General features: G+C 40.9%; 1 protein-coding gene across 3 annotated transcripts in view; it reads left to right on the top strand.

The window, feature by feature from the left end:
* The first annotated feature begins 9,532 nt into the window (after positions 1-9,532).
* DSC3 (desmocollin 3) overlaps positions 9,533-27,236 on the top strand; it is a 37,811-nt gene continuing 20,107 nt past the window's right edge. The window contains exons 1-7 of one of the 3 annotated variants that reach the window (XR_012121110.1): positions 9,533-9,817; positions 18,518-18,602; positions 20,148-20,347; positions 21,601-21,720; positions 22,351-22,506; positions 23,673-23,817; positions 26,618-26,784. Coding sequence is in view for 2 of the 3 variants with exons in the window: in XM_073212716.1 (XP_073068817.1) it covers positions 9,752-9,817; positions 18,518-18,602; positions 20,148-20,347; positions 21,601-21,720; positions 22,351-22,506; positions 23,673-23,817; positions 26,618-26,784 (939 nt within the window). In the remaining variant the exon portion in view is untranslated. The remainder of the gene's footprint in view (positions 9,818-18,517; positions 18,603-20,147; positions 20,348-21,600; positions 21,721-22,350; positions 22,507-23,672; positions 23,818-26,617; positions 26,785-27,236) is intronic. The other 2 variants (XM_073212716.1, XM_073212717.1) reach the window with 2 other exon arrangements.

Raw genomic sequence — 27,236 nt, 5'->3', positions numbered from 1 at the left:
AGTGAATGGTGTGTTGAAGTCTCCTAAAATGAATGCATTGCATTCTATTTCCTCCTTTAGTTCTGTTAGTATTTGTTTCACATATGCTGGCACTCCTGTGTTGGGTGCATATATATTTATAATGGTTATATCCTCTTGTTGGACTGAGCCCTTTATTATTATGTAATGTCCTTCTATATCTCTTGTTCCTTTCTTTGTTTTGAAGTCTATTTTGTCTGATGGTAGTACTGCAACACCTGCTTTTTTCTCCCTATTATTTGCATGAAATATCTTTTTCCATCCCCTGACTTTTAGTCTGTGCATGTCTTTGGGTTTGAGGTGAGTCTCTTGTAAGCAGCACATAGATGGGTCTTGTTTTTTTATCATTCACTGACTCTATGTCTTTTGATTGATGCATTCAGTCCATTTACATTTAGGGTGATTATCGATAGGTATGTACTTATTGCCATTTCAGGCTTTAGATTCGTGGTTACCAAAGGTTCCAGGTTAGTTTCCTTACTATCTAAGAGTCTAACTTAACTCACTTAGTATGCTGTTACAAACACAATCTAAAGGTTCTTTTCTATTTCTCCTCCTTTTTCTTCCTCCTTCATTCTTTATATATTAGGTATCAAATTCTGTACTTTTTCTCTATCCCTTGATTGACTTTGGGGAGAGTCAATTTAATTTTGCATTTGCCTCACAATCAGATGCTCCACCCTCCCTACCATGATTTTACTACCTCTGGTGACAGCTATCCAACCCTAGGAACACTTCCATCTATAGCAGTCCCTCCAAAATAGACTGCAGAGATGGTTTGTGGGAGGTAAACTCTCTCAGCTTTTGCTTATCTGGAAATTGTTTAATCCCTCCTTCAAATTTAAATTATAATCTTACTGGATAAAGTAATCTTGGTTCCAGGCCCTTCTGCTTCATAGCATTAAATACATCATGCCACTCCCTTCTGGCCTGTAAGGTTTCTGCTGAGAAGTCTGATGTTAGTCTGATGGGCTTTCCTTTGTATGTGATCTTATTTCTGCCTCTGGCTGCTTTTAAGAGTCTGTCCTTATCCTTGATCTTTCCCATTTTTATACTATGTGTCTTGGTGTTGTCTTCCTTGGGTCCCTTGTGTTTGGAGATCTGTGGATCTCCGTGGCCTGAGAGATTATCTCCTTCACCAGAGTGGGGAAGTTTTCAGCAACTACCTTCTCAAAGACACTTTCTATCCCTTTCTCTCTCTTCTTCTTCTTCTGGTGTTCCTATAATTCAAATATTGTTCTGCTTTTATTGGTCACACAGTACTCTCAATATTCTTTCATTTTTAGAGATCCTTTATTCTCTCTGTGCCTCAGCTTCTTTGTATTCCTCTTCTCTGGTTTCTATTTCATTTATTGTCCCCTCCACCATATCCAACCTGCTTTTAATACCCTCCATCGTTTTCTTCAATGATTGGATCTCTGACCTGAATTCATTCCTGAGTTCTTGGATGTCTTTCCGTACCTCCATTAGGATGTTGATGATTTTTATTTTGAACTCACTTTCAGGAAGAATCATGAGGTCCATATCATTTAAATCTTTCTCGGGTGTTGTATTAACAATTTTACTCTGGACAAGGTTCTTTTGGTGTTTCATGTTTGTATATGGCACCCTCTAGTGTCCAGAAGGTCTATTCTGGAGCTTCTGAGCCCCTGAAGCAATGTCGGGGGTCGCAGGGGAGTGGTACTGGTGCCTGGGGGTAGGAAAGAGCTGTTCCCGCCTCCTGGCTGCTGTGCCTGTCTCCACTGCCTGAGCCAGTGGGTCGGTCACACAGGTGTAAGTTTTTGTCCCAGAGCAGCTGGATATGGTCCCTGCTTTTCACAAGCAGCCAGAATCCCAGTCTCCTCAGGAACTCTGCCTGTATTAACTTTCCATCCCGGTAGTCATGTGAGTCTCATGAAAGCACCATGAAATGTAGGTTTGTGCTTCCAGAGCAGATCTCTGGAGCTATGTATTCAGTAGTCCCAAGCCTTCCACTCCCTCCCTGCTCCATTTGTCTTCATCCCTCCAGTGAGCTGGGGTGGGGGAGGGGCTCAGGTCCCACGGAGCCACAGCTCTGGTATGTTACCCTGTTTGCTGAGGTCTGCTCTTTTCTCCAGGTGTGTGCAGTCTGATGCTGTCCTCTTTCCTGCTGCTCTCTCAGGATTAGTTGTGCCAATTAAATTTTCTAATTGTATCCAGCTTTAGGAGGGAGCCTCTGTCTCTCTCATGCTGCCATCTTTTTCCCCATGGTCTTGTTTTCTCACAATCTCTGTGCATGAAATAAAACATGTCTGTTGCATCATCAGTTATTTGCTCTTGCCTCTTATCATTCTCTGGAATAAACAAATGTTTGATAAACATAATACTGAACACATATAGTTATCATATGCCATAATCTGTTGTAAATACTATAATATGTTAATTCTTTTCATCCTCATTCAAATTAGGAATTAGTCTTCGTTTATGGATGAGGAAACTGAGGCACAGAGATGTTAAATGAAGAGCTTGGGGCCATGGTCCTCGGATGTGATGGCATCAGGATTTGAACTGGACAGTCTGGCTCCGGAGTCCATGTTCGCAGTCACTGTGCACGTTGCTGACCCAAACTCATTGAGCCATTGCCCTATTTGCTCTGGTCTTCTTTATGGAGAAACCTGTGTGTCAGAGGCCCAGGTGGTGCCGCAGCAAAGGTCTGGGGAGCCTCACGCCACAGCCTTCTGCTCCTGACTGCAGCAAGGCTGAGGCCATTGGGTGTGTGCAGCTGCCGGCGGCTCACCTCCAGCCCAGTGGCAGCGTCTCTACCCCCGTGTGGGTGCAGCCGGCAGTCAGAGGGGTCAGAGTTCCTCAGGGCCCAGCTTCACCCACAGCCGAGCAGGGTCAGGGGTTACAATCCCCCACCTACCCCCACGTCCTTCTTGCTTACAATTTGTTACAATTGTTGCTGTTTCTTAATTTGGATATATAACAGACATCTCTAACTTTACATGTCCAAATAAAAACTGGGTATCTTAACCGAAACCAGTTCCTCCCTCAATATTCCGCATTCATTCACTTCACCCTGCTGCTCAGGGCAAAGCCTGCGGCAGGCACTCTTGAACCTTCTCATTGTCTCACATGCCTTCCCCACCCTATCAGCCAGTCCTGAGCTACAGCACAGGTTGTCACCGGCACCAGCGCTGCCTTCACGGCTCAAACTACCGTTACCCCTGCTCTGAGCCCTGCGTCTGCTGGCACTGCCCTCTACAGTCTGTTTTCTGGCAGCAGTTGAAGGGATTTATAAAACGAGTATTTCAGACCATGCCTACCCGTCTGCTCCAGAGTCATCCAACGGCTTCTTTGGAAAGGTGAGATTAAAACAAAAACGAACTCTGCATCCGCTCTGGACCTGCTGGCTTCTCTCTGTGCCTGCACCACACCTGACTGCCCGGGCTCTGTAGTGGCCATTCTCAGGCTGGACTGCTTCCCCGCAGGGCCGCTGGTTCCTCCTGTCGGTCAGGTCTCCTCGGTAGGCCTTCCCCGGGTCGCCTCCGTGCAACAGGCACCTACCCAGCCATTTGAAGGGGGTTGGGTGGCAGAGAACGTCGTGGTTTCGGGAAACATGCTTTCATCAAAGTCAGTTATGGCCTACAAACAGTTTTACTGTCCCAACTGAGAGTGCAGGATGGAAAGACAAAATGGAAGGCAAAGAATGAGCTAAAGGAAGAAGTTTACAGAAAACAAAGCAGAAACAAAACCCATAACCTTCAGTAGAGATGAACAGAGCTCTCTCAAAGGGAAGATGGGTTATGTTTCAAGACTGGCTAAGCCCCTGATTAATTAGGTACGGTGCTGTAGTAGTGGGCACGAAGGCAACGGGACGCCTGGCTCCGTGTTCACGGGGCTGCAGGATGGGGATGGGTATTCACCTGGGTGAAGGAAATGTTGCACACCTTGATGTGAATGATGGTAACACCAATGAATATGTCTGCTGAACCTCACGGGAGTGCACACTTAAGGTCTATGAATTTCACTCTGTGCAAATCATACCTGAATAAAGGGGAAAAAAAGGTCCAGGAGCATCACTGTTTAACCACCTGGGTGAGGTAAATTATAATCTGCTCAGATGTACAGATCACTGTGATTGAATCGAATGGAAAAGGAAAAATCATTTCCAAAATTGTATATTTTTGCAAGGTAGAACAACCAGAGATTTGAATGCTACATGTACCTGCTCCAAGGCAGTTAAGTCACACACCTTAGCGGACACTCTAACCCTTCAGGTAGAGTCTGAACAAGCAAATGGGGCTGGAGGAGCGGGTCCAGCTGACTCAGTCCTTGTTCCTCGGGGTGCAGATCTCTTCGTTTTCCTAGTATGATGTTGTTGCCAAAATAGTCTTTGCTTTTTGCCTCAGCAAACGCTAAGGACAAAGATTTGTTTTGAACTAAAGAGCACTGTCCTATTTATTCAAAATTACAAGAAGGAATTGAGGGTAGGAGGAAAAAAAAACTGGCGTATTCCTGGCCCATTGCCTAAAACCATGGCTTCCTTGGTGAACAGATGAATTTGAAAAGTGACCACGGAGGGAGCCTGGTAGAGCAAGCCCAGACCGCCTTACTCTCAGGGAATAGAGTATTAATGTGGCAGAAGAGTGTTGCCCTGCATTATCTCCTAAGAGCGTGTGTGTGCCTGTCACTCTCCACTCTCTCTCCGGAGAGAGAAAACCCAACTCTCAGCGAGCCAAATGAGGGAAGAGAAGTTGAGACCGGATGACTGCACATCAGGTGCCCTGGGAACAGTGCAGGAAGGCAGGGCACCACACGCAGAAAGGGTGTCATAGCCAGTACCCACGGTGCTTGTCTGTACCCCACCATGTTTTGTCCATCCAACTAGGGCTGAGGGGAGTGGGGGGAGGCAGTGGCTTTCAGTTTCTACTTAAATATTTGGAACAATTCAGAGTGAGTTGTAATAATACATCATTAGGTGGCTGAGAGGCTGTTCCAGATCTGATCACTGCTTAATGTTATCCAGAGTAGGAAATAAAGAAATTCTGATAGATGTCTGTGAGTTTGGAATGATTCTGAGACTTACTTACAAAGCAAACAAACACCTATTTATTACCTTAGGTCCTGACAGGGAGATTTTGGTCAGAGATTCTCATTTTCAAAGTGAAGTATTATAGCAATGATTAGGAAATTCTCTGATCACCATCTAAACAGAACTTGGAACCTGGGAGACACATGTAAAGAACACTGCAAATGAAGTAGGAAGTGGCAATGGAACTACCTTTCAGGCATGTGCCTATTAGGACTATTATTAGCTCCTCAGTTTTGTTTTTGTTTTTTTTTTAAGCTCAGGCAGGACCCCTGCCTTAAGGTTGTGTCTCAGAGGCTGGGATCTGGTATAACCTTACACATATGTGTGCAAGTTAAGACTAGAGTTTATCAGTTAGGAAAGTGTGTAGCTTATTATAACCCTTAAAAGCGCACCCAAGTACGGTGCCTGAAGACAACGCGAGAAGAGAACCAGGTATTGTTGAGTTCAAGGCTGTCTAGGGAGCCCTGAGCAGCCATGGGGGGAGAACTCCTCACCTAGTGACAGGGCTTGGGAACCTGGGTGGGCTGAAAAGAAAAGACCGAGCATGGTCAACAAATCTTGAATAAATACAGTTAACAAATAAATAGGTAACTAATAGCCAGAAAAAAGAACACATTCACAACACAAACGAATACATGTTGAATTAAATAATCGAGTGCCCATAGGGAACTGGTGGGAAAATCTGCTTTTCTTTTCCTGAGCTACTGACGCCTTTGAGCCGGGGATACGCCTTTCCCGGCTGATGTCGGGGACGGTCCTTCTCCACCTGTGGGAAAGAAGGTTGATGGGGCAGTGAATCAGAGGATGACGTGGGGATGAATGACACATGGGACCTGGCCGTCAGCCCACTCACACCTGGGATCTGCATGCTTGAGCAACGCCCTTCGACCGGGCAGATACACACAGTGAACTCCTGGGGACATGAGAACATCCGGGGAAACTACAGCCTCGTAGTGGGAGAACATTTCCACTCTGGGGAGACTGAAGTGAAGGACTGGGATTATTCCAAGGTGGGAGGGACTAAGATTTCACTCTGTCAGGGCTTTGTTACGCTGCTATTGTCCAGGTACTGCAAAAAGTTATCACTCACACAATGGGGTTTTGTTCCTCTGAAGAAATCATTCCTTTCAGCCTGGTGAGAAGTCATTAGGAAACCACCCCCTGCTCCTTAAATAAACCTGTTTGCAGAAGAAGGTATTTGTAAGGGCATCTGAAGATTTTAGGGGAGGAGAGGGAAACCATTGTTAACAGTTCTTGAATTGTTAATTAATAAGGAAAGACTGAATGGAATCTTTTCTGAGTCTATCTGGATTGAAACTAGACACCTCTGAATTTGAGAAACATACAGCTGTCTGAATTTTGTATGATTGTTACCAATGTTACAGTGAAAGACCACAGATCTGTGGATGGAGTGAGTTTTCTCCTCAGGGGGATGGACAGCCCCGGTCAATCACTCTGGATAGAAATCAATCGTAAAATGAGATCTGAGAATCTGCATACCCAGCACAGAGCAGGGGAAAGGGAAACCTCTCTTCCCTGTTAGACCACGAGAATTTGGGTCTAGGCTTGACACTCTCTTGGCTGCCTGAAGGTTCTCTACTAGGTGGAAGTGCTGGCGTGGGGAGGGGGGAGGCTGCTGGCCAAGGGAGTACAGGAGAAGAGGAGCAGGTAGGCTCTGGGGTGGCGCGGGTCCTGGGCAGCCATGCAGTGTTATAGGTTCAAAGCTCTATTTTTTTTTATTAAGGTATGATTGATATACACTCTTAGGAAAGTTTCACATGAAACAATGTGGTTACTACATTTACCCGTATTATCAAGTTCCCACCCATACCCCAATGCAGTCACTGCCCATCAGTGCAGTAAGATGCCACAGATCCATTATGTGCCTTCTCTGTGCTACACTGTTCTCCCCGTGATCCCCCACACCATGTGTACTAAACATAATACCCCTCAATCCCCTTCTCAAAGCTCTTATTCCCAAGTCTCCAGAAGCCTTTTGAAATGACCAGAAAGTCAAGGCTGCTCTCCGTGGTGCTGTGGGAGATGAGCTGAGAGCCTCTCGTTGCACCTGGGGAAAGGCGCTACAAGAGAAGCAGCGTGGTCTCCCGGGGCCCCAGTGGCAGTAGCAGGGTGGGGGACTATGACTGTCTGGTCTCCAAAACTGAGGGAAGCGCCTTCCCTAAAACAGTAGGTGGATATGTCAGGGGAGCTAATTTCTAAGAATACAGTCTGGGATGGCTCCTGGCCTTGGAGTGCATATTTGCACAGTGTTCGTCACTGGTGTTCAACAAGGAATTGTGCTATTATGTATCCTCAATAATATTCTAAAAGTCCTTCTGAACTAACAACTCAGGGCAGATTTGTTTTGTTTCTGAAGAAAGACTATTCAAAACTAATCTTTTACTTGGTTTTAACTTAAGCATCTTTTCAGGAATTTCTCTTTCCTCACTAGTAGATCTGCTCTGAGTGTCATACAGTGGCTCTGGTTGTAATTTATAGGTCATGTCACTGCCCAGTAAGCCAGGGAGGTTTGTGAGACCAGTAGCTGCTGGCTCTGAGTTGTGCAAGGCAGCCATCTCAGTGGGCCAGAAGGCAGTTCTCACCTCCTATGGCCATTAACCTTTCTGTGGTCAGAGATTCCTGTAGATACAGAGAAATCTTCCTAATAATCATAAATTGGGTTTCTACTGAAAAGTTTGCAATTTACCTGATTCGTGAACTTTTGTACTTCAGTTTACAATTGCTTTCTGTTTTTGATTATTTATTATTGCTGCTTTTACCCTTCAAACTAAGAAAATGACAAGGTAAAACATTAAGTTTCTTTCCCATTCTTGTACATCATCCCTTTAGTAATGACTCCCAAATGACTTGGCAGTTTGGGGGGTAGTTATTAAAATAAAGATATTTCAGAATCACTCTTTATGCTTTATGGAGTCTCATGAAGACTTAAACAACTTTATTACAGAAGGCATCCAGTTCAAACTATATTCTAACCGAAGCTTCTATTTTAAACAAACTTTCAACAAACTCATTTTATATTATAATTTACTTGGGAAAAATAAAAGCAATTTTAATTCACCTCCAAGTCATATTTCTGTTATAATGACTGCCATGACCATTCTTCTCTAAATTATAAAATGTATTACTTTTTATTACTCCTGATGGAGAAATACATGCTATATAGCAAAACAGGGAATTTCCACATAGTTACTAAAACTATTTCCAGTTACCATTCAGTATTCCTATTGCACTTAGAATTTTGCAATACAAATCGAAAATATCCCCAGGATTTCTGGAATGGATAGATGTCTCTAACTTTTATTTTGTAGAAGCTAAAAATGGAAGCTCAGAGTAACCAGCATACAGCCAGAGGTTAAGGATCTGTCACACAGCACAGAGGGAACAGCCAGATGATAGCTATCTTACAGGCCTACTTAGAATAAAGAAAAACAGTTCAAAGATGTATTCCCTAAATATTAAGAGAAAGCTATATCAAGGCACAAACAGGTTCATTAATGAGATTAATGAACTCCTTAACTCACGCAAAGTGAATACTGTTAACTGTAGTTAGTAGCCGCTCTTGCAGGCTGAGCGAAAGGTTCTTCCTCTTCGCAGGATGAGTCAACTCCTCAGCTTGGTTTGTCCAGCCTGCCTACGTTTCTAAACCAATCCCAGCCACAGTTCTTCCGTCCAGGGGTTCTGAAGAAACTCGTGTGTCCTGGATGCGAAGCCTTCACAAGACCCTCCAGAGCTTTGCTGGTCCCGGGCTGTCCGTGTGCCTGGCGCACGTCCCAGCCCTCCTTTTTCTCTGCCGGTTCTTACAGCGTCATTTCTCATCGCTCTGGAGGCTGAGCGTCCGAAATCAAGGCGCGGGCCTCTTTGGTTTCTCAAGAGGGCTGTGTTCTGATGAAAAGCTGCGTGTGTGATCGCTCACTTGTTGGTGCCTAAAAATGGTCAGGAATCAGAATTTCTTACATGGTTTTACTCTCCGGGATACCAAACACCAGTTTATTCATGCCACTCGGGATAATTTTCCTGTCATTTATCTTACTGTATCAGTTGAATTTGTAAAACAAACATACACTTTGTATTAACCGGGAGACCTGCCCAGGATTCATCAGGAGCTGAGGAGGGGATCCAGGGATCCAGCGCCAAGGGTGTTCCCAGCGCCCAGGGGCGGGGCGGGGATTTTCGCAGGCAGACGGGGTGGGGGGCACCGGGTCAGGAGCTCCAAGCGGGTCTGCAGGGGGCGCTCTGGGTCGCGGGGCGGGTCTGCGGGGGGGGGGGGGGGGTGCTTGGCTGGGCCGCGGGTCAGATCGGCCGGGGTGGGGGCAGCCCTGCGGGGTCGCCTGCAGCGCGGGCCTGGTGGGCGGGTGTGCAGGGAGCCCCGGGGCGCGGGTGCGGGCGCCGGGAGGGCGGGGCGGCCGGGGGCGTGGGGAAGCAGCGGGGTGCGCCCGCCCCGCCGTTCCGAGGGCGAGCACCCGGCGGGGCCGCGGAGCGAGGGGCAGGCTCGGGCAGCTCCCCAGCCGCTCCGGCGGGGATAAAACTTGAGGAATAACTAGGAGGGGCAGCTCGGCGTGTCCTGCGTCCAGGCCCGACTCAGGAGCGAGCACGCTCCCGGGCAGGCCGCCTGCGAGAAGCCACAGCGCCCGCGACCCGCCGCGGCGAGAAGCGGCCCCGATGGCCGCCGACCGGCGCCCGTGCGCCCCGCGCGCCGCGCTCTGCCGGCTGCTCCTGGCCCTCGCGGTGAGTGGCGGGAGGGTGCCGCCGCGGCCCGGGGCCCTGCGCGGCCCGTGCGGTCGCTGGGCGGGCCGGAGTCTCCGCCGGCGATCGGCGCGCGTTTGGGCGGACGAGGAGGGCGTTGGGTGAGGTCGCCCGGGAGCCCCGAGCCAGCGGAAGGCCGATGTGCCGGGCGAGCCGGGGGCGTCCCCAGGCCAGGGCTCCCGTGCGGCCGGGCGGGAGGGGCCCCGGGGCTCGGGGCATGGGGAGGCCGCGTTGGGGCCGGGCCGCGCTGGGGGCCTGGTGGGGGCGTGGGGGGGGCGGAGGAGGCCGAGTCCGGGGAGAGGGGCTGTGCGAGGGTCGTGGGTGGTCGTACTTTTTCACCGTCTGCGGGGGCGCAGACCTGAGCCCGGTCCGGGGTCCTCGGGTCCAGGAATCCTGCCACCCAGGGCCACAGCCGCCTGGAGGTGCAGTTGGGGACAATTCCCCGAGGACTCGGGAGACCGAAGCGAAATACTGGGAACTCCGCCGGCGCGATTACGCGCGGGAGCTGCGGACGCGACCAGGGCTGCCCCGGCCGGCGGCCCTGGGGCCCGGGGCCCGCGCGTGGTCCTCTACGGCGGCTCCGGCGCCACCAAACGTAGAGCGATGGGTGGCCAGCTTTGCCCTCTCTTGCAATCAGCGAGTTGTGAAATATAGCCTGGTGGTTACGATCCGAAATGTACTTGTGGACGAGGAACCGTATCACCGAGCGCACAGGCTTGCGAGGCATCTATTCCAACGAACAGACAGCTTTTGAAATAACTCCAAACGGGAACTGCTTCAGTGTTTTCTTCTGTGATGTATTTGGAAGAGTTTCCAGCCTTTATGTTTAGATTCATGACTTTCGTGTTCTGTTTTCTCCGTGAATGGACGTGAGAATGGGGAGAAGAGTGGCCGTATGCCCCCACTGCCCTCTGTTCTCCCTGCAGGGGAGGCGTGGAACCCCGCGAGCCGTCCCGAGGGCGGGCTGGGCTGTGGCGAGGCAGGAAGGTGCGTGTAAGCTAAATAGATACCGACAGCTATAGCATATGATTTACTCATTTAGGATTATTTTTTAAAAGCTTAAATTAAGTGGTATATCTGGAGACTTGAATACTGGGGAGTGTGCACAGAATGGTTTCTTTCAGCAGCAATCCCTTACTAACACATCTTCAATTTCTGATCAGATGGGTAAATTAAGACCCCTGTTGACCACCGTGCTCCGTACAGTACATATTTTCATTTGACTCATAGGACTCTCAACTATTCAGTTTAATATTAATGGCATAACCTTTCAGACACAGTTTTCACTTTATAATTACTTTACTGGATCTCTCGAAAAAAAAAGATTGCTTGTTTGAAGTAGGGCTCTTCAAAGCAAGTCTTTAACACAAAACGGAGACTTTTAACATGTTAGCCTTCCAGCTGGGATGTCCCACAGCTTGAGGAACTTGCCGTTTGCACTTTTCTGCCCCATCTGCATTCCTTTCCCACCCCTCTGTCCTCACTATACTCAAGCAGCAATTACAAGCACAGGTCTTAATGATCCTCCCCAGACACACACAGAGAAAAGAAAAAAGAAAATAAGGAAGTATAAAAGAAAGGAGTGGAGGAAACTAGAAAAGAAACACATCAGATCATCCCACTATTGTTGAAATTAGCGAGTGTCTCTTAAAATGGTTCTCTTAAAGTAGCAAAATTGTCAGGGATGGCGGTGAAACTAAATTGCATTAGCTCAGTTCAGATGTCTTCTGCACCCGGTCTAAATAATGAGATCCTTTTAAATATGTGTTTAACATTGTCCACCACATCAAAACTACTTTGATAAACACATTGTTATCTATTACATACTATAAATGGTATGACTTGGACAGTTGATCTATCATTTTGCTGAAAGGACTCTTCAAAACGAGTTAAAATGATATTTTTCTTTTATAGTATAACATACCTTTTCCCCTGGAGTATGTGAATCTCACCTGTAACTTAGGTTGGCAAATGACTGTTCTATCTTTTCAGATTTTATAGCACTAATTAATGAGATAATGTGATTCCTCAACCAGACTTCTTTTTTATTGATAACATTTGATATATTCGTCTTTTAAAATGAGAATACAATAATGTCTATTAATCTTTTGCATTAGTGAAAAAAAGGTTAAGGCATATAGTAAAGGAAGTAAATGAGAAGTAGTTTATTTTAAAACCATGACCTTAAGGAAGTCAAAGTTTTAGTATATACTTAGCTCAGCGCATTGTCAGCTACCTTTTAAAGAAGAGATTGTTGATGTTCATGCTGAGATACAGCTAGATCCTGAAATGCCTTCTGAATCACTAAATACACGTAAGCCATGCACAACTTCTGGTCCTGCTGCGATCCCCTTGGCAGTTGGCATTCCATGTATGGTCTGTGTAGTGACCAACGGTTGATCATACTTTCTGTTTAACTAGAATACCTATCTTACAAAGGGTTTGGTGAGAAGGAAATGTACTAGAATGATCTAAGTACTGAGAATACAAAGAGGTAAATCTTAAAATTTAGAATTTGAAAGGTAACATTTCCTTTTTCAGAAGCAGGTGTCTGTAAAAGAAATGACAAATGAAAAGATCTGTGACTATTATGCTTAGTTAAGAAGATCTCCTTTATTTTTTAGGTTTTCCATATATGTCTGTTCTTTAGTTTCTCCTCTATTGGAAAATGGTGTCATTTTAGAAAGCTATGTCATGTATTTACAGTAAGACTGACAAACTGACAAAAAAGTAAAGCAATCTCAGATAAGCCTTTCATTTTCACTCTACTTTTGGTATTAGATTTCTTTCTCAGATTTTAATGATTTGTATGATAAGCTTTCTATCATACAATTAACAGAATATGGATACTCCTGTAAAAAGAAACAAAGCAGTTAATTTTTCCAGGACTACAGTAGGCAGTATATTATAATTTTTAAAAACTTAATTTGTTACATTTTACCTTAGAGTTGATTGCAACTCTATGTTTAATAAATCAAATATTTATAGTTGCTCTGGAGGGTTCTCCATTAAAAGAGATTCTTTTATAACTCAAATAGTCAACCCGTGACTCATTAATCTTTAAATAAATTTTTGTAGGATGCAACTTTATTGGGCATCCTATATAAAAGTTATTTTTAAAACACCTTTAAAGGTCATTAGTTTATCATTGCTAATCTAATGGTGACTGTACATTTTTATTTATTTTATTAATATATCCCATCCCCACAAATATAGTATCAAAGTATAGTTTCAAGAAGGATGACTTAACTGAAATCTATATATGAATATCATCCCTTTCAAAAATTATATTATTGAATTAATCGTACATTCTTTCGAATGATATGCTACATAGCAATGAAAATGAGTGAACTACAGCTACATACTCAGCATGAATAAGTTTCACAAACCTAATTTGAGCAAAGAAATCTAATTGCGTACAATTTGCATATGACTGCATATAGGTAAAAGCCAAAAAACTGACAAAATAAACCTGTATTTTCTTTAGGAAAATGTGGGATAAAATTAAGCAAAGGCAGAGGACTAAATTATCAACACAAAAATCATTCATTAGTCATCACCTGAGTTTTAGGTGTTGAGGGAAGGAAGAAATGCAATTGGGGAGAGGTTTATAGGGACTTTGAAAATTATAGTAATGTTTTATTTCTTAACTCTGAAGGCGAGTTCCCTAGTGTTCATTTTGTTATTTCTTAAAACACACATATATACTATATATAGTCTTTTGTATTTATAATGTATCTTACAAAGAACATTAAAAAAAAGAAAAGGGAAAGAAACAAGCGAAAGACTGGATTAATGAAACCAAACGTTGTTCTTGGGAAGCATAGACCTGGCTAAGACTGAACAGGTAACAAGTAGAGAAGGCCAGATACACATATTAGGAATAAAAAAGGAGGCACAGTTATGGAGAAACAAATGTTTTAAAAATGATAATACCAATGGCATTCCAATTGAAAACACACACAAAACAGGCAATTTCTTGCAAAATACAAATCACCACCCTTGACTTGAGAAAACAATCTTAATATAAATAGATTTATAACCACTGAAGACACTGAATTGGAAGCCAAATGACTCCATATACACACACCTTCATATCCATCAAGCCCAGACCTGTGAAAGGTGAATCCTTCCATAATTGTGTGGAACAATTTCTACCTTATATAAATTGCTTTAAAGAACAGAAGAATTAGAACTCCCTTTAACTCATTAACTGATGTCACTTACGTATATTTGAAGTAGTAAAATAGCAGCAATCCAAACCAATAATATATTTAAAAGGTTATCATGTCCACCCCAGGAATGGAAAGATGGTTTCACATTAGAAAAGCTATTACTGTATTTTAACATAGTAATATATTCAGAAAGCAACTGTATGCTCTTTTCAAAATAAGTAGGAAATTACATTTATTTCTATAAAAATTCTTAGCAAACTGGAATATAAGAGAATGAACTCATAATGAAGCATGTAACAACAATGAAAGAGAAATTATTTAAATCATTTAATTAATCTTAATTAATGGTGAAATGGTAAAAACATTTTGTTTAAAGTTAGAAACAAATCCTTGATGGTCACTGTAGCTATTTCTATTCAACTTTCTACTGGAGGTCTTAACAAACATATACATGAGATAAAGTATATAATAGCAATAATGAAAGAGGTTAAAGATTTAAAGGAAAGAAATCTAATCGACATTTTGCCAGCTGTAGGATTAGCTACATGGACTAAGATAGTGTGGGATCTATCTTAACCAATTAGAACTAATAAAAGTATAAAACTATTGGCACTTTCCTGGATGAAAAAACCTGAAAAGAATTTTTTTCATGGAATTGATCAGCTGGTCATAAGAAGAAGGCTGAGAAAAACTAACATACTTTAAAGGAAGATGATAGGGATTGGAGTCACCATAACAAACTACCAAGATTTATACTAAAGCTATTTGAGTAAAACTATAGAGCATTGATGTGAATATAAATACACATGCTGCTGAAATAGTGCAGTGAGCCAGAAGCAGATTCTGTGTTCATGGGACTGTGCATATCAGGTATGAAGCATAATCATTATTAGTTAAGAAAGGAGGAGTTATTAGTGATGGTTTTGGATCAGTTGGCTATCCATGTGGCAAAAGGTAAGGTGAGCTACAGTGAACCAAACACAAAATGCATTCCAGATGGGTGAAAGATTTAAAAGTTGGAAGTAACTTTACAGTTTTTAGAAGAAAATACCAGACTGTGTATTTATGACAGAATAGAGGGAGAGTTATTAATACACAAGAGTATAAGCCAGAAGAAATGATGAAGTAGTTAACTACTTCAAAAAAACTAAAGGAAATGATTAATAAATTGGACTACCTTAAAATTGAAGCACTGTGTATCAAAAGTTACCACTGAAAGATTGAAAAGGCAACCCACATAAGCCTACAAGTAAAAAATAAAAAGATAATACAGAAAGAACTAAAGGAGAGGAATAAACAGTTTGCAAAAGACAGTGGCATAAATGTAGGAATGAGCAGTCACATTAGAAATTAAGAAAATGCAAATTAAAGCAACAGCCATGAGACTGGCAAAAATTTGAAGAGTAAGGAAAATTAATTGGAGTAGAAGATATGAAAAAATAGGGAGATCTAATATTCTAGGGCATTAATGTAAGTTGATATTAGTAATTTGGAGAGCAAGTTGGCAATAGTTAATGAAACTGGAGATGCTCTTGTATTTCTACTGAAGATGCTCCAATGAAATTAGACATGCTTCTATGTATCTTAATAAATGTGTGTATATATATATATTATATACATATGTTTTATAAAATAATATACATATATCCTGTATATCTTGCATGTGTAAGACTGGCCACATCTGTAAATTTTAATTAAAAAATGAAGCAAAAATTGAGATATTTGAATTGAAATTAATTAGAATATTAATTAAAAATCTGGATATACACATGAGCATTTATTATATTGTGTTCTATTTGATTTAAATATTTAACTTAAAATATGTTTAAAAGAGTTGTAATTATAATATATAGTTTATGGCTTTCTTTTGCTACTCCAAGATATTCAACTGTAGAGTTAAGACACATTTGGACCAATGGGTACATTATTAAATAAAATGATTTTTCACCCCAAGATAACAACTATATTCCTAGGGACAATATGCAGTTGAGCATATGAAATATGGTTGTATTTTTTTAAAGGGCAACTAGCTTACCACTTTATTGGTACAGTTAGCAATCTGATTCAGACTTTCTGAAAGTGACTTTTCAACTTATTATTTAAATTAACACTATTACATGTTGACCCTATTTGTCTATACTTTGGAGTTGTTTTCTTTTACTTTAATTCAAGCAAGGTAAGATAGGTCTTACATAAGTGCAGTAACATTTAGAGCACATATATGTGCAAGAATTTTTATTGTGTGTATATATATATATATATATATATATATATATATATACACACGTTATGTTCCATGACTTAAAATCTTTTAATTTTGTGAAGAAGTCTGTTATCAGAAGTGAAATATTTCTCTGTGGTTATTGTTTGATTTTGTTTTGCTGAATTTGAAGGAGCCTTTCACTGCCAATTTGTGGAGGTGGGTGTGGAAAGAATAGTTTTATGTCAGTGACACTGTAACCATGAAAAAAATTGTATTAAGATATAAATTATGTACCATAAAACTCATGCATATTAGGTATACAATTTAACAGATACTAGCAAACTTAGAGAATGTACAATCATCACCACAATCTAATTTTAGAACATTTCCTTCACCTTAAAAAGAATCATGCTCATTTACAACCACTCCACATGTCCACCTCCAGCTCTGGGCAACTAACTTACTTTGTATGTATTTGTCTTTTTGGGACATTTTTCATAAAAAATCATATGCCATGTACTCTTTTGTGTTGTTTCTTTTACTAAGCATAATATTTTTAATGTTTATCCATGTGTGGCATGTATCAGTACCTTATTTCTTTTCATAACTGTAAAATAGTCCATTTTGTGGATATATCACATTTTGTTGGTCCTTTCATGGGTTGATGGACATGTGGATTGTCCCCACTTTTTGGTTACTGTGACTAATGCTGCTATGACTATTCAGGCACAAGGTTTTGTGTGAACACAGGCTTTCATTTCTTGTAGGTAAGCATGGAACTGCTGGATTATATGTTAAATTTATGTTTAATTTTTTGAGAAACTGCCAGTGTTCCAAACTTGCTGTACCTTTTTCCATTTCCACCAGCAATGCCTGAAGGTTCCAGCTTTGCTCAATCCTTGTCCACACTTGTTATTCTCTGTCTTGTTTATTTAGCTACCCTGACGGGGATCTCATCGTGGTTTAGATTTACATTTCCCTAATGCCTAATGCTGTTCAGCATCTTTTCATCTGGATATTTGTTTATTTCTTTGGATAATGTCTCCTCAAACATTTTGTCCATTTTCTTTTGTATTACTTGTCTCTTTATTGTTGAGTTGTGATGGTTCTTTACGTATTTTGGAGAAAAGTCTTTCATTATTGTGTGCTTTGAAAATATTTTATGCCATTATGTGGGTTGTATATTGCTTACTTTATATTTTTTGAAGATCAAAACTTAAAATTTGATTAAGTGCTATTTGTCAATGAGGGCTTTTGGTGTTAAAAGAAATCATTGCCTAACCTAAGATAATGAAGCTTTACTCTTCAGTTTTCCTCTAAATAGTTTAATTCTTATACTTAGATCACTTAGATCTGTGACGCATTTCAAATTAATTTTTATATATGGTGTGAGGTAAGGGTCCAAATTCATTTTCTTGCATGAGACTATCTAATTGTATTAGGACCCTTTATTGAAAAGACTATTTCATTGCCTTGAACTTTCTGGGAACCTTTGTCAAAATCTGATGACTACAAACGTAATGGCTTATTTGTGGGATTTCAGTTCTCTTCCACTCATCAATATGTTTATGCTTACCCCAGTGCCACTCTGTCTAGGGTATTGTATCTTTGTAGTTTTCCTAGTGAATATATTGAATCTATCGGATGAATTTTGGGACTATGTCTTCTGATGCATGCAGATAGGTCACTACTGTGAATGGAATTGTTTGCTTAATTTTGTTTTCAGACTTTTTATTGCTAGTGTGTAGTAATACAATCAATTGGCTTGCAATCAAATGGAATGTTGATCTTGTATCCTGCAACTATGCTGAACTCATTTATCATTATTCCCTTCTATTCCTTCTTTGTTGAAGGTTTTTAATTGTAAATGGGTGTTGGATTTTGTCAGTTACTTGCAACTATTGAGATGATCTTGTGGTCTTGTTCTTTACTATTTTTTAAACCATTTTATTGACGTAGGATTGACACACAAAGAGCTGTACATATTTAATGTATACAACTTGAGGAGTTTGGAGGTAAGTATAGATCTGTGAAATCATCACCACAGTCTATGCCATAAAAATATCCATCACCTCCAAAGTTTTCTTCTCACCCTTTTTATTTCTTATTATTATTTCCTTGTAATAAGAATACTTAACCTATGATCTACCCTCCTAGCCACAATTTTAAGTATATAATACAGTATTGTTAACTATAGGTTTTAGGCTAGACAATAGGTCTCTAGAACTTATTTATCTTGCACATCTGAAACTTTTGTTCTCTATACTGTATTGATGTGACTCTTTTTTTTTTTTTAAATTCTAGGTCTTCAGTTATGGTTGTGAAGCCTGCAAAAAGGTGATATTTAATATACCTTCCAAACTAGAGGCAGACAAAATGGTTGGCAGAGGTGAGACATTTCAAAACTGTTTTTAAAACAGAAATTTAGTTTACCTCTGCTGGAAAGAGCATGTTACCCAATCTTTGCCTTTTGGAATTTGCCTGGCTCGATTTATAATTAGATACAATTCAAGATAATTTTAAATATATCTTCCATTCTTTGTAACATTGAATTCTGTGGTTGATTCCAGTGCAAATGTTCTGATTCGAGTTTCTGTAGTCATTCATGTTTTAACAATTTAAAAACTACATAAAAGATTATATGCAGGATACACCCTTTCATGATTCTAGGACTTCAGAGAGATACAGGTAAGTTGCTGAGACTCTCAGCAGTACTTTTATTGAAGCTATAGCTGCCCTGGAGAATGTGGCAAGGGGAACCATTCCTTTCCAAACCAAACTTAATCACCCATTTGTGCCCTGAGAAGGTGCTTTCCCAACAGTTGGGAAGTTGGGAAGGGAAGGACTTTAAATATGGTACAGGGAATATTGGAGGAAAGCGTCGTGGGTTTTTTAAAAAAAGAGATAATAGTTTTTCCCAGAGATACCAAATTTACTTTTTCAACATAGTGCCCCATTTCTGGATAAACTGCCTCCTTTAATTTTATTAAACAACTATCACTTTTATTCCTATGGGAAGGAAGAAAGGAGAGGAGGATTTAAAGAGAGGTCTAGCACAATAGACGGGAGGTTTTCATTACCCTGAAAATGTGAAGATGAGAGAAATATGTCGTTAATCCTGAAGATGCTCTCTTCCTTCTGCTTAAAGCTTTTCAGGGTGATGGTTTGGATGAAAGTGAAAGCTCTGTGCATGGGTTGCCTATGAGTGTTCTGGGAGGTGGTTACTCAAGTGAATGCTAATGTATCGGCTCCGGTCCTGTTAAAACACATCGTCGAAGAATGGGATGGATTTGATACATGTTTCATAACACTTATATTATTACTTATTCTTTCTTGCTTTTTACTAGGAAAAATTCTAGAGGGGAGCAGATCCCATGTAAAGTTTCAGTGGAGAGTCCTGGAAGGCTAGAAAGAGGAACACAGAGAGAACTGTGGGCCTATTGGGGGGACAGGGGTGGGTCTGGGGGTGGGGTGTGTGTGACAGAAAAGTGCCAACGGGAAGGAGTCAATGATAGATTTTTCTCACTTGACTATTGGCAAACTCATACACTCCATTACCTTTGGGCACATGTGTATAACTTCTGGCTGAAAACAGGTGTACCTAAAGACTCAGATATACTTTTAAGGAAAATTTTTCTCTCCTTTATTCCGGTACATGTGGGGGGGTGTAGCTCAGTTTTGTTGTGATTGCTACGCACATTCCTCTTTAATAGGAAAATCATTTTTATAAGCCTTTTGGAAGTGTAGAAGACACCTTATTTCATACAAGTATATAATCAACAATTTTTATTTTTTAACTGAAAGAAAATTTTCATTTTTTAATACATGTAAGGAGCCTGGTTAAGATATTTTGGTAAATGCAGAGTAATTCTTTTAAGACTTTTTACTTTTTGCATCCATTTCTACTTTACAACTTGGAAACTCTTACTTGCAGTTAATTTGAAAGAATGCCTGGGGTCTGCAGACCTTGTCCAGTCGAGTGATCCGGATTTCAGAGTTCTAGGTGACGGGTCGGTGTACACCACTAGGGCTGTCATGTTCTCTGGTGAGAAGAGGTGGTTCACCATCCGGCTGTCTGACCTGAGGAAGCAGACACAGAGTGAGATACCTGTGCTCCTGGAATGTCCGAAGAAGGTATTAAAAGTCCACTGATGTTTTCAGGCATGTTCTTCGTTTCATATAAGTACTTTCCTTAAAAATTGCAGATGACAAAGGGATAAATAGGCTTTTTTTCCTCCTCTTTTCCCTTCCCTCTGTGTGCTTTCTGTCCCTCCCTGTCTTCCTCCTTTCCTCTATTCTCCTCCCATTGGCCTTGGATTTTCCTTTGTTAAATCTAAATGACATCTGCTCTGTGAAGGCTTCTTCCAGTCTGAATCTAACTAATTGCTATTGTGTGATTAGTGTGGTCAGCCATCATGACAGTGTTTGCAAGTTTTTACTAGTGCAGACAGTCTATCTAACTTCCTTAAGGGCACGAGTTGTGCCCTGTTGTATTTATAGCCTCAGTGAATGGAAATCCTGGAGGATGCGTAATGTGGAGAAGAATATGTCGGGCACGGTACTGGCCATCCTCTAGGTGACTGCCCACTGTGGTTCTCGAGTCCGTGACATGGAGATGGTCACCATGAAAGTAGTCACAAGGGTGGTTAAAGATTTAGAGCAGATTACAGCTAAGTGGCATTAATGTGTTAATGATGATGTTAATTTAAAAGACTGTTTAGCATTTTAATAAATGCTTAATAAAACTATTAATTAATTCTCAGGGAAATAAAATGTCTGCCTTGGTACACCATGAAATGAAATGGACCACTATTGCAACAATGGAAATATTCTATAATCTGCACTGTCCATTACGGTTGCCCAACAGGAATGGCTACTGAGCACTCACATGTGGCTAGTGCAATGGAAGGATGGCATTTTATATTTTACTTAATTCTAAATTAATTTAAACTTAAATAGTCACACATATTGGACAGAGTAAAGAGTGTTAGGACAGTGAAGAACATGCAATTTCTTGCTGTGGTTCTGAGAGTGAGGTTTCAGCAGAAAAATGAGGTAAGTGCTGTCTATAGATGGTTGCATTGAGAATGTGCTCTCTATCTCTATGTAAGAAAGAACAAGAAACACGAGGAACACAGTGACAGTTTTCCAGATCTGAAAGTTTGGTCAGAGTTAGGAAGGTGCACAAAATGAAATTCTCTCATTTAGGGGAATCTTTAAAGTCTGGATACATTCTTTCCCTTATAATTAAGGCAAAAAGCCTTTCACTTCATGGAAACTCCCAGGACGGAGCCTCCGGGAGGCCTTAGGTTTATAGGCTCCCCAACTCTTTCACAACAAAGAGGCAGTGATGCTGTTTTTCTTCAATTCTCTTTCTCTAAATTCAGGTGCTGAGGAAAAGGCACGTGAAAGAACTGGTCCTCAGGCGTTCCAAGAGGAGATGGGCGCCGATTCCCTGCTCCATGCAGGAGAACTCCCTGGGACCCTTCCCTCTGTTCCTTCAGCAGGTAGGCTGGAGGGCCCTCCGACGACTTGTTTCAGTACTGAGAGTCGGTTGTGTTCAGGTTCAATAACTCTTTAAGCATTTAAAGTAAACAGATTTGATTGAAGATATTCATGAAGTGTAAGAGTGAGCACAGTGAGATCACAAATAACCTAATAATGAGGAAAACTAGAAATCATTAAAGAACTAATAATAATAATAAGAGAAAAACTTTGCATCCGTGAAACGCCCTTGGCTGAGAGCTGGTTGGTGGGCTCTCCTTGAACACCCAGGCTGGGCCCTGCCGGGACCCTCTGGGAGGACCTCCCTGTCTCTCCTCACAGCTCATGTGAGGTCCCTGTCTGCCTCTACCATGTCTGCAGTGGGCTTTATGGTTCTTTGCTCTTTGCCAAATCGGTAGGTGGGAAATGATGCCTTGCTGTTTTTAATGAGGTTTCTCTGGGTACTCGTTACATTGAATATTGTTTTCATTAAACTTGACTTAAAAGAATCTTTTGCTCTATGGTTTTACTGTTCTGTGTATTGATGATGTGACAAATGTGATTATCATTTTGTTGTCAATAAAAACTGTAAACACATAAGCTACATTTTTAAAAAACAGCATTTTTTTTAACTTCTGTGTTTTTCTTTTTAGGTTCAGTCTGATGCAGCACAGAACTATACCATCTTCTACTCAATAAGTGGGCGTGGAGTTGACCAAGAACCTTTAAATTTGTTTTTCATAGAAAGAGACACTGGAAATCTATTTTGCACCCGGCCCGTGGATCGTGAAGAATATGATGTTTTTGATGTAGGAGCTTCATTGCTATCAATGACTTTAAGTGATTCACTTACGTTTCTCTTGGCTCTCCAGCTGCTCTTTCTTTCCTTTTTCCCACCCTCTCTTTTCTGAGGGCATCTCAAAGTCAGAGGAAGTAGATATTCAGAATACTTGGTCTCTGTCTCAACCTCTGCTAGGTGAGCCTGACACGGAGCCACCAGGTTTAGTGGTGCTGGAATTCTGGTGTTCGCCAGGGGTTGGTTTGCTTGTGAGATGCCCTCTCTCCCCGGTCGTGGTATGCTTCCTTTCCCCAAGACTTGGCCACAGTTGAGTAGAAGGGTCCTCTCCCCTTTCTGCTCTTTTTTTTTTTTTTATCTTCCTTCCTTTCATATATATAATTCTCTGGCCATGTCTGAGAACTAGATAAGGAAGCAAAAGTGGGAGATCAAACCGACAGAAGGGCTGGTAAGCCGGCATTCTGATATGGATGAGCTTATAGTCAATGGGGACGGATGCAGACAATTTCCAGTGTAGTATCGTAAATGCTGTGTGAATGTTTCCTCCATAGGAAAGAGGGATTATCTTCCTAGAAGAAGGAAATGTGATTGATGCCCACTGCATGTCTTTGTTTTCTGTTAGAATATTTTCAACTCAGTGTTGTAACCACACACTGAATAGATGTTCCGTTTGACACCACATGGCCTTTGATGAATTAGAAATGCAGAACCTGGTAAATGATGTCTGTTAGAAAAACTCTTACAAATATGTGATCTGTGAGGTAAAACAAGAAAGGGCCTTGGGAGTTAGCAGGTGGAGGTCATTGCTTTAGTTTAACAGATGATGAAGTAGGGATTTCTCTAGTGTGGTATCTATTTTCCCCAATATAACTTTCTGATTATGGAGGGAGTAAGGACTGCAATCAGAGTCTCTATATTCACACTAATTCCTGAGTTTGATGGCCCTCAGTTGTGTGTGACCTCACTGTACTCTGAAGTTTTATTTGAAGTATAGTCATTTCTACACCTGTTGCACTTAAAGTGTTCCATTTGATGCTTTGATGATTCAAAAAGCATTGAATGGAAAATTGTGTTTTACTATTGCAGAGATTTTCAGAGGAGGTAGCAGATAGCATAGCATTCTTTCTTGCCAGAATCTCTGTTAATGGACTATTGAGCTTGCTTTGTCCTGTTTTCCAGCTGATTGCCTACGCGTCCACTGCAGATGGCTATTCCGCAGACTTGCCTCTCCCGCTGCCCATCAGAGTAGAGGATGAAAATGACAACCACCCCATTTTCACAGAATCAATTTACTATTTTGAAGTTCTAGAAAGTAGTAGACTTGGTAAGATGAATCTTTTTCACTGATGTTTTCTTGCTGTTTTCCTTTGCCATTTGTGTTTTTTTCTTTTGTGAAATGTATGTTCATATCCATTGCTCTTATTTTCTTTGGTGTTTACCTTTTTATTGACTATGTCTTTAATCTACCTAAAAGCATTCTGTAGTATTAAGGATGTTAACCTTTTGTCACACTGCAAATATTTTCTCAGCATGTTAGTTATTGCTTTACAATTGTATTAAAGCTCCTTTTGAGGCACAGAAATGAGGGTCTCTCATTTAGGTGAACCTGTCCATGAAGGGCTTTTCCCTTTCAGACTTTATGGTAAGACAACTTATAAAAGTAAAATGTATTATGCTAAATATGTTTGTACACATTTTTTGAGATGTTGAGGTTTTTATACTCAAGGCCAGACCGTCCTGAGATGACATTGGGTGAGGATCTGTTTACCAGAATACATTCAATGCTGTCAGATTCAAACAGTGTGTGATATATAGGGTATTATGCAAGTTTGTGGGGTTGTCAATATACACCAATTACTTACAAAGGCAGACAACAGTTACTCCAGCTTTGTATGGTATTTGGTTTATATGCTTTATTTCATTTTGCTATTCTGTGGATTTATCTTTGTTCTCACTTCCAAGAGAGGACATGCAGTGTAGAATGTATAGTAAAACTAAAATCAGTATAGACATCTGTATTTAGGGGGCTCTTGAATGACATCCATTGACAATACAGTTTTTTTAAGCTCTTCGTTATGTTGTCTCTCTTCTTAAGACTTATGACTCCCGATCTGGAATAACTTTAGAGAAACATGTTCTCCATCCTGAACACTTGAACATATGGAAACACAAGTGTTTCTGTTTAGTTGGCCCTTACATGTGGCATTTGTGATGTTTTCTGAGATGTGCAATTTGGGGAATAACCACTCTCAATAAATCTGAATGAGTGTGAACTCTTTCAGGAAGAATCACTTTCCTAACTTGCCTATTAATGTTTCTAGGAGTTACTATGTCTTCACTGCATTATTACATCTGCTAGTCCTCTTTCTACTTTACTTTGGTAATTTGATGTCATAGATGCTCTTTGTTGTACATAAGGTACAATTAAAAAAATAAAAATTGTTGGTTTCAGAAACCTAGTTTTTAATTCAGGGTCTGTTGTTAATTCACTGTGGGAAACCATGGAAGTCCCTTTGAGTTCCCTGACCTGTAAAATGAGGTAATCACATTAGATGACCTACAGTGTTTTTAACTTTACAATGAGTATGACTTTGGTGCATTTTTCTTTTTTTCAAAGAGGGATGATTGTTTTGAACTCTTGAGTGTGCTTCTCTCTTTGGTAGGAACAGAAGACTCCAGGGCAAACTCTTTGATGCCCAGATTAACTCAGGGTACTTTAAGCATCTCTCAAGTTCAGACCAGTTAAGGCTCTGATGCTCTGAACTAACTGGTGTTTGCCTCGAGTTGCCTTAACTCAACACAAAGGTTTGGACCTACGGTGCTCAGCAGATCCTGAAGGACAGAGCTCAGGGGAAGGAGTCTTCAAGCCAAGATTTTAGGAAAATTTTCTGTGATAAGTAAAACCAAAGAATCAAAATAGAGTTTGTGTCTCCTTGTCAATAACTGCAGGAAGAAAAGACTGCCTTACGGAGATTATGAACTTTTCTTATAAAGAGATGAATAACATTTATTTTCTGATAATAGTTAGATAATCCTTCATGTCTTCACATCAATCCACTGCAGAAAACTTGTCATTTGTTATAAATGTGTAACTGGACATTTGCTATCATGTGATATATATGCCTATATTTACTTATTTGCATGCATAAACATATAAATATCAACTTTAAGCATATATTATAGTGACAAAATGATTTAAAACTTTTATTTCCTTGCATTAAGAGTTTTACTTGGTTTTTATTTGCTTCAAATACAATATTTCAATGCATAATATGTGTTTGTGTGTGTGCGTGTGCATGTGTACGTGTGTGTGTGTGTGATTGTATGTGTCTGTGTAGCGTTCCTCAAGCCAGTCTTACAAACAGGACTATAGGCAAAGTGCATCTATGTATGATATTTCACGGGCTTCGGAACACTATCTTCACACCATAAAAATACCACTTGTATGTGCTCTTTGATACCTGAACTCCTTTACCAGAGCAATATTCTTACATTCCCCCAAATGACAAATACTCATAGCCCTATCAAAGAATCAGTTGACTTAAATTTTCCCTGAATGGTAAATAGTATGAAATCCTTTCCTGAAGATTAAATTGGGCAGTGGGATGTGGATACTAGGCTGGTGGATGAGAATGAGGCCAATTAGAGACCAGAGAAAAACATCACAGAAAAGGGACTGAACTGTGGGGGGTCAGTATGACCACCTACACAGTTATACCCCAAATCAGTCTTGATGCAATTGTTACTCAAAAATTCAGTGTAAAACATTGGATTTACTTAAGAGACATGGTTTAACCTCTACAGCTAGGTTTGTTATTGTAATATGTGGGACTATATATTGAAATTATTCTGGATTGTCATTTACTGAAATTACTTGATGACCATTTAACTAAATTTTTAGTAATTTACCATCAAACCCTTGTAACAGTGAGCAAAGTAAAAATACACCTTGATTCTCAGCATCATTGAGTTTTGACTGATAAATGTGAGGTCATTTCCGTCAGTAATGGCAAGAAATATATTTAAAATTAGGTTTCCACCATCACTGCTAAACTGAAAAGTGTAGGTACTCCTAAGTATATTTTTCAATTCTGGAAATTAAAGACTTCTTTTTAAACATGTAGGTACCACAGTGGGAGTGGTTTGTGCCACGGACAAAGATGAACCGGACACTATGCATACACGCTTGAAGTACAGCATTCTGGAGCAGACCCCGAGGGCACCTGGGCTCTTCTCTGTGCATCCCAGCACAGGCGCCATCACCATAGTCTCTCACTCCCTGGACAGAGAGGTACCTGTCACCCTCCACAGAAGAGCATTTGCCAGGAGTTGAGCCCCACACCCCATTCACTGTAATTTGCTATTCTGTGGATTAGAAGTTTATATTTACACTTAGATGTAAGACAATAAAAATTTCTGGCCATGTTACCTATCTTTTCAATATTCCTTCTATTTCCTTCTGTAAGAGAAACCGTTAATCTAGAAATACACACCAGTCGGAATTTAGAAGTGGGAACAAAAAATAAGTCTTACAGAAGTCGTTATCATGGAATATTATTCTATTTCTGTATGTGGCTAGTTGCCTCCAGCTTTGCGAAGTCTTCAGTTCTCATGTAGGACAGTTATGCTCGTTCCATGAGTATAGATCATATCGTGATCCCTAGGCAGTTATCACAGGTGTATGCTTTTTGTCAGGAAAGAGTTAGTGGAGATAAAGTCGATGGATTATTAAAAATATGTAAC

The sequence above is a fragment of the Manis javanica genome, chromosome 9 (genome assembly GCF_040802235.1).
Source record: "Manis javanica isolate MJ-LG chromosome 9, MJ_LKY, whole genome shotgun sequence".
NCBI lineage: Eukaryota > Metazoa > Chordata > Mammalia > Pholidota > Manidae > Manis > Manis javanica.
This window is presented reverse-complemented; position numbering and strand designations above follow the sequence as displayed.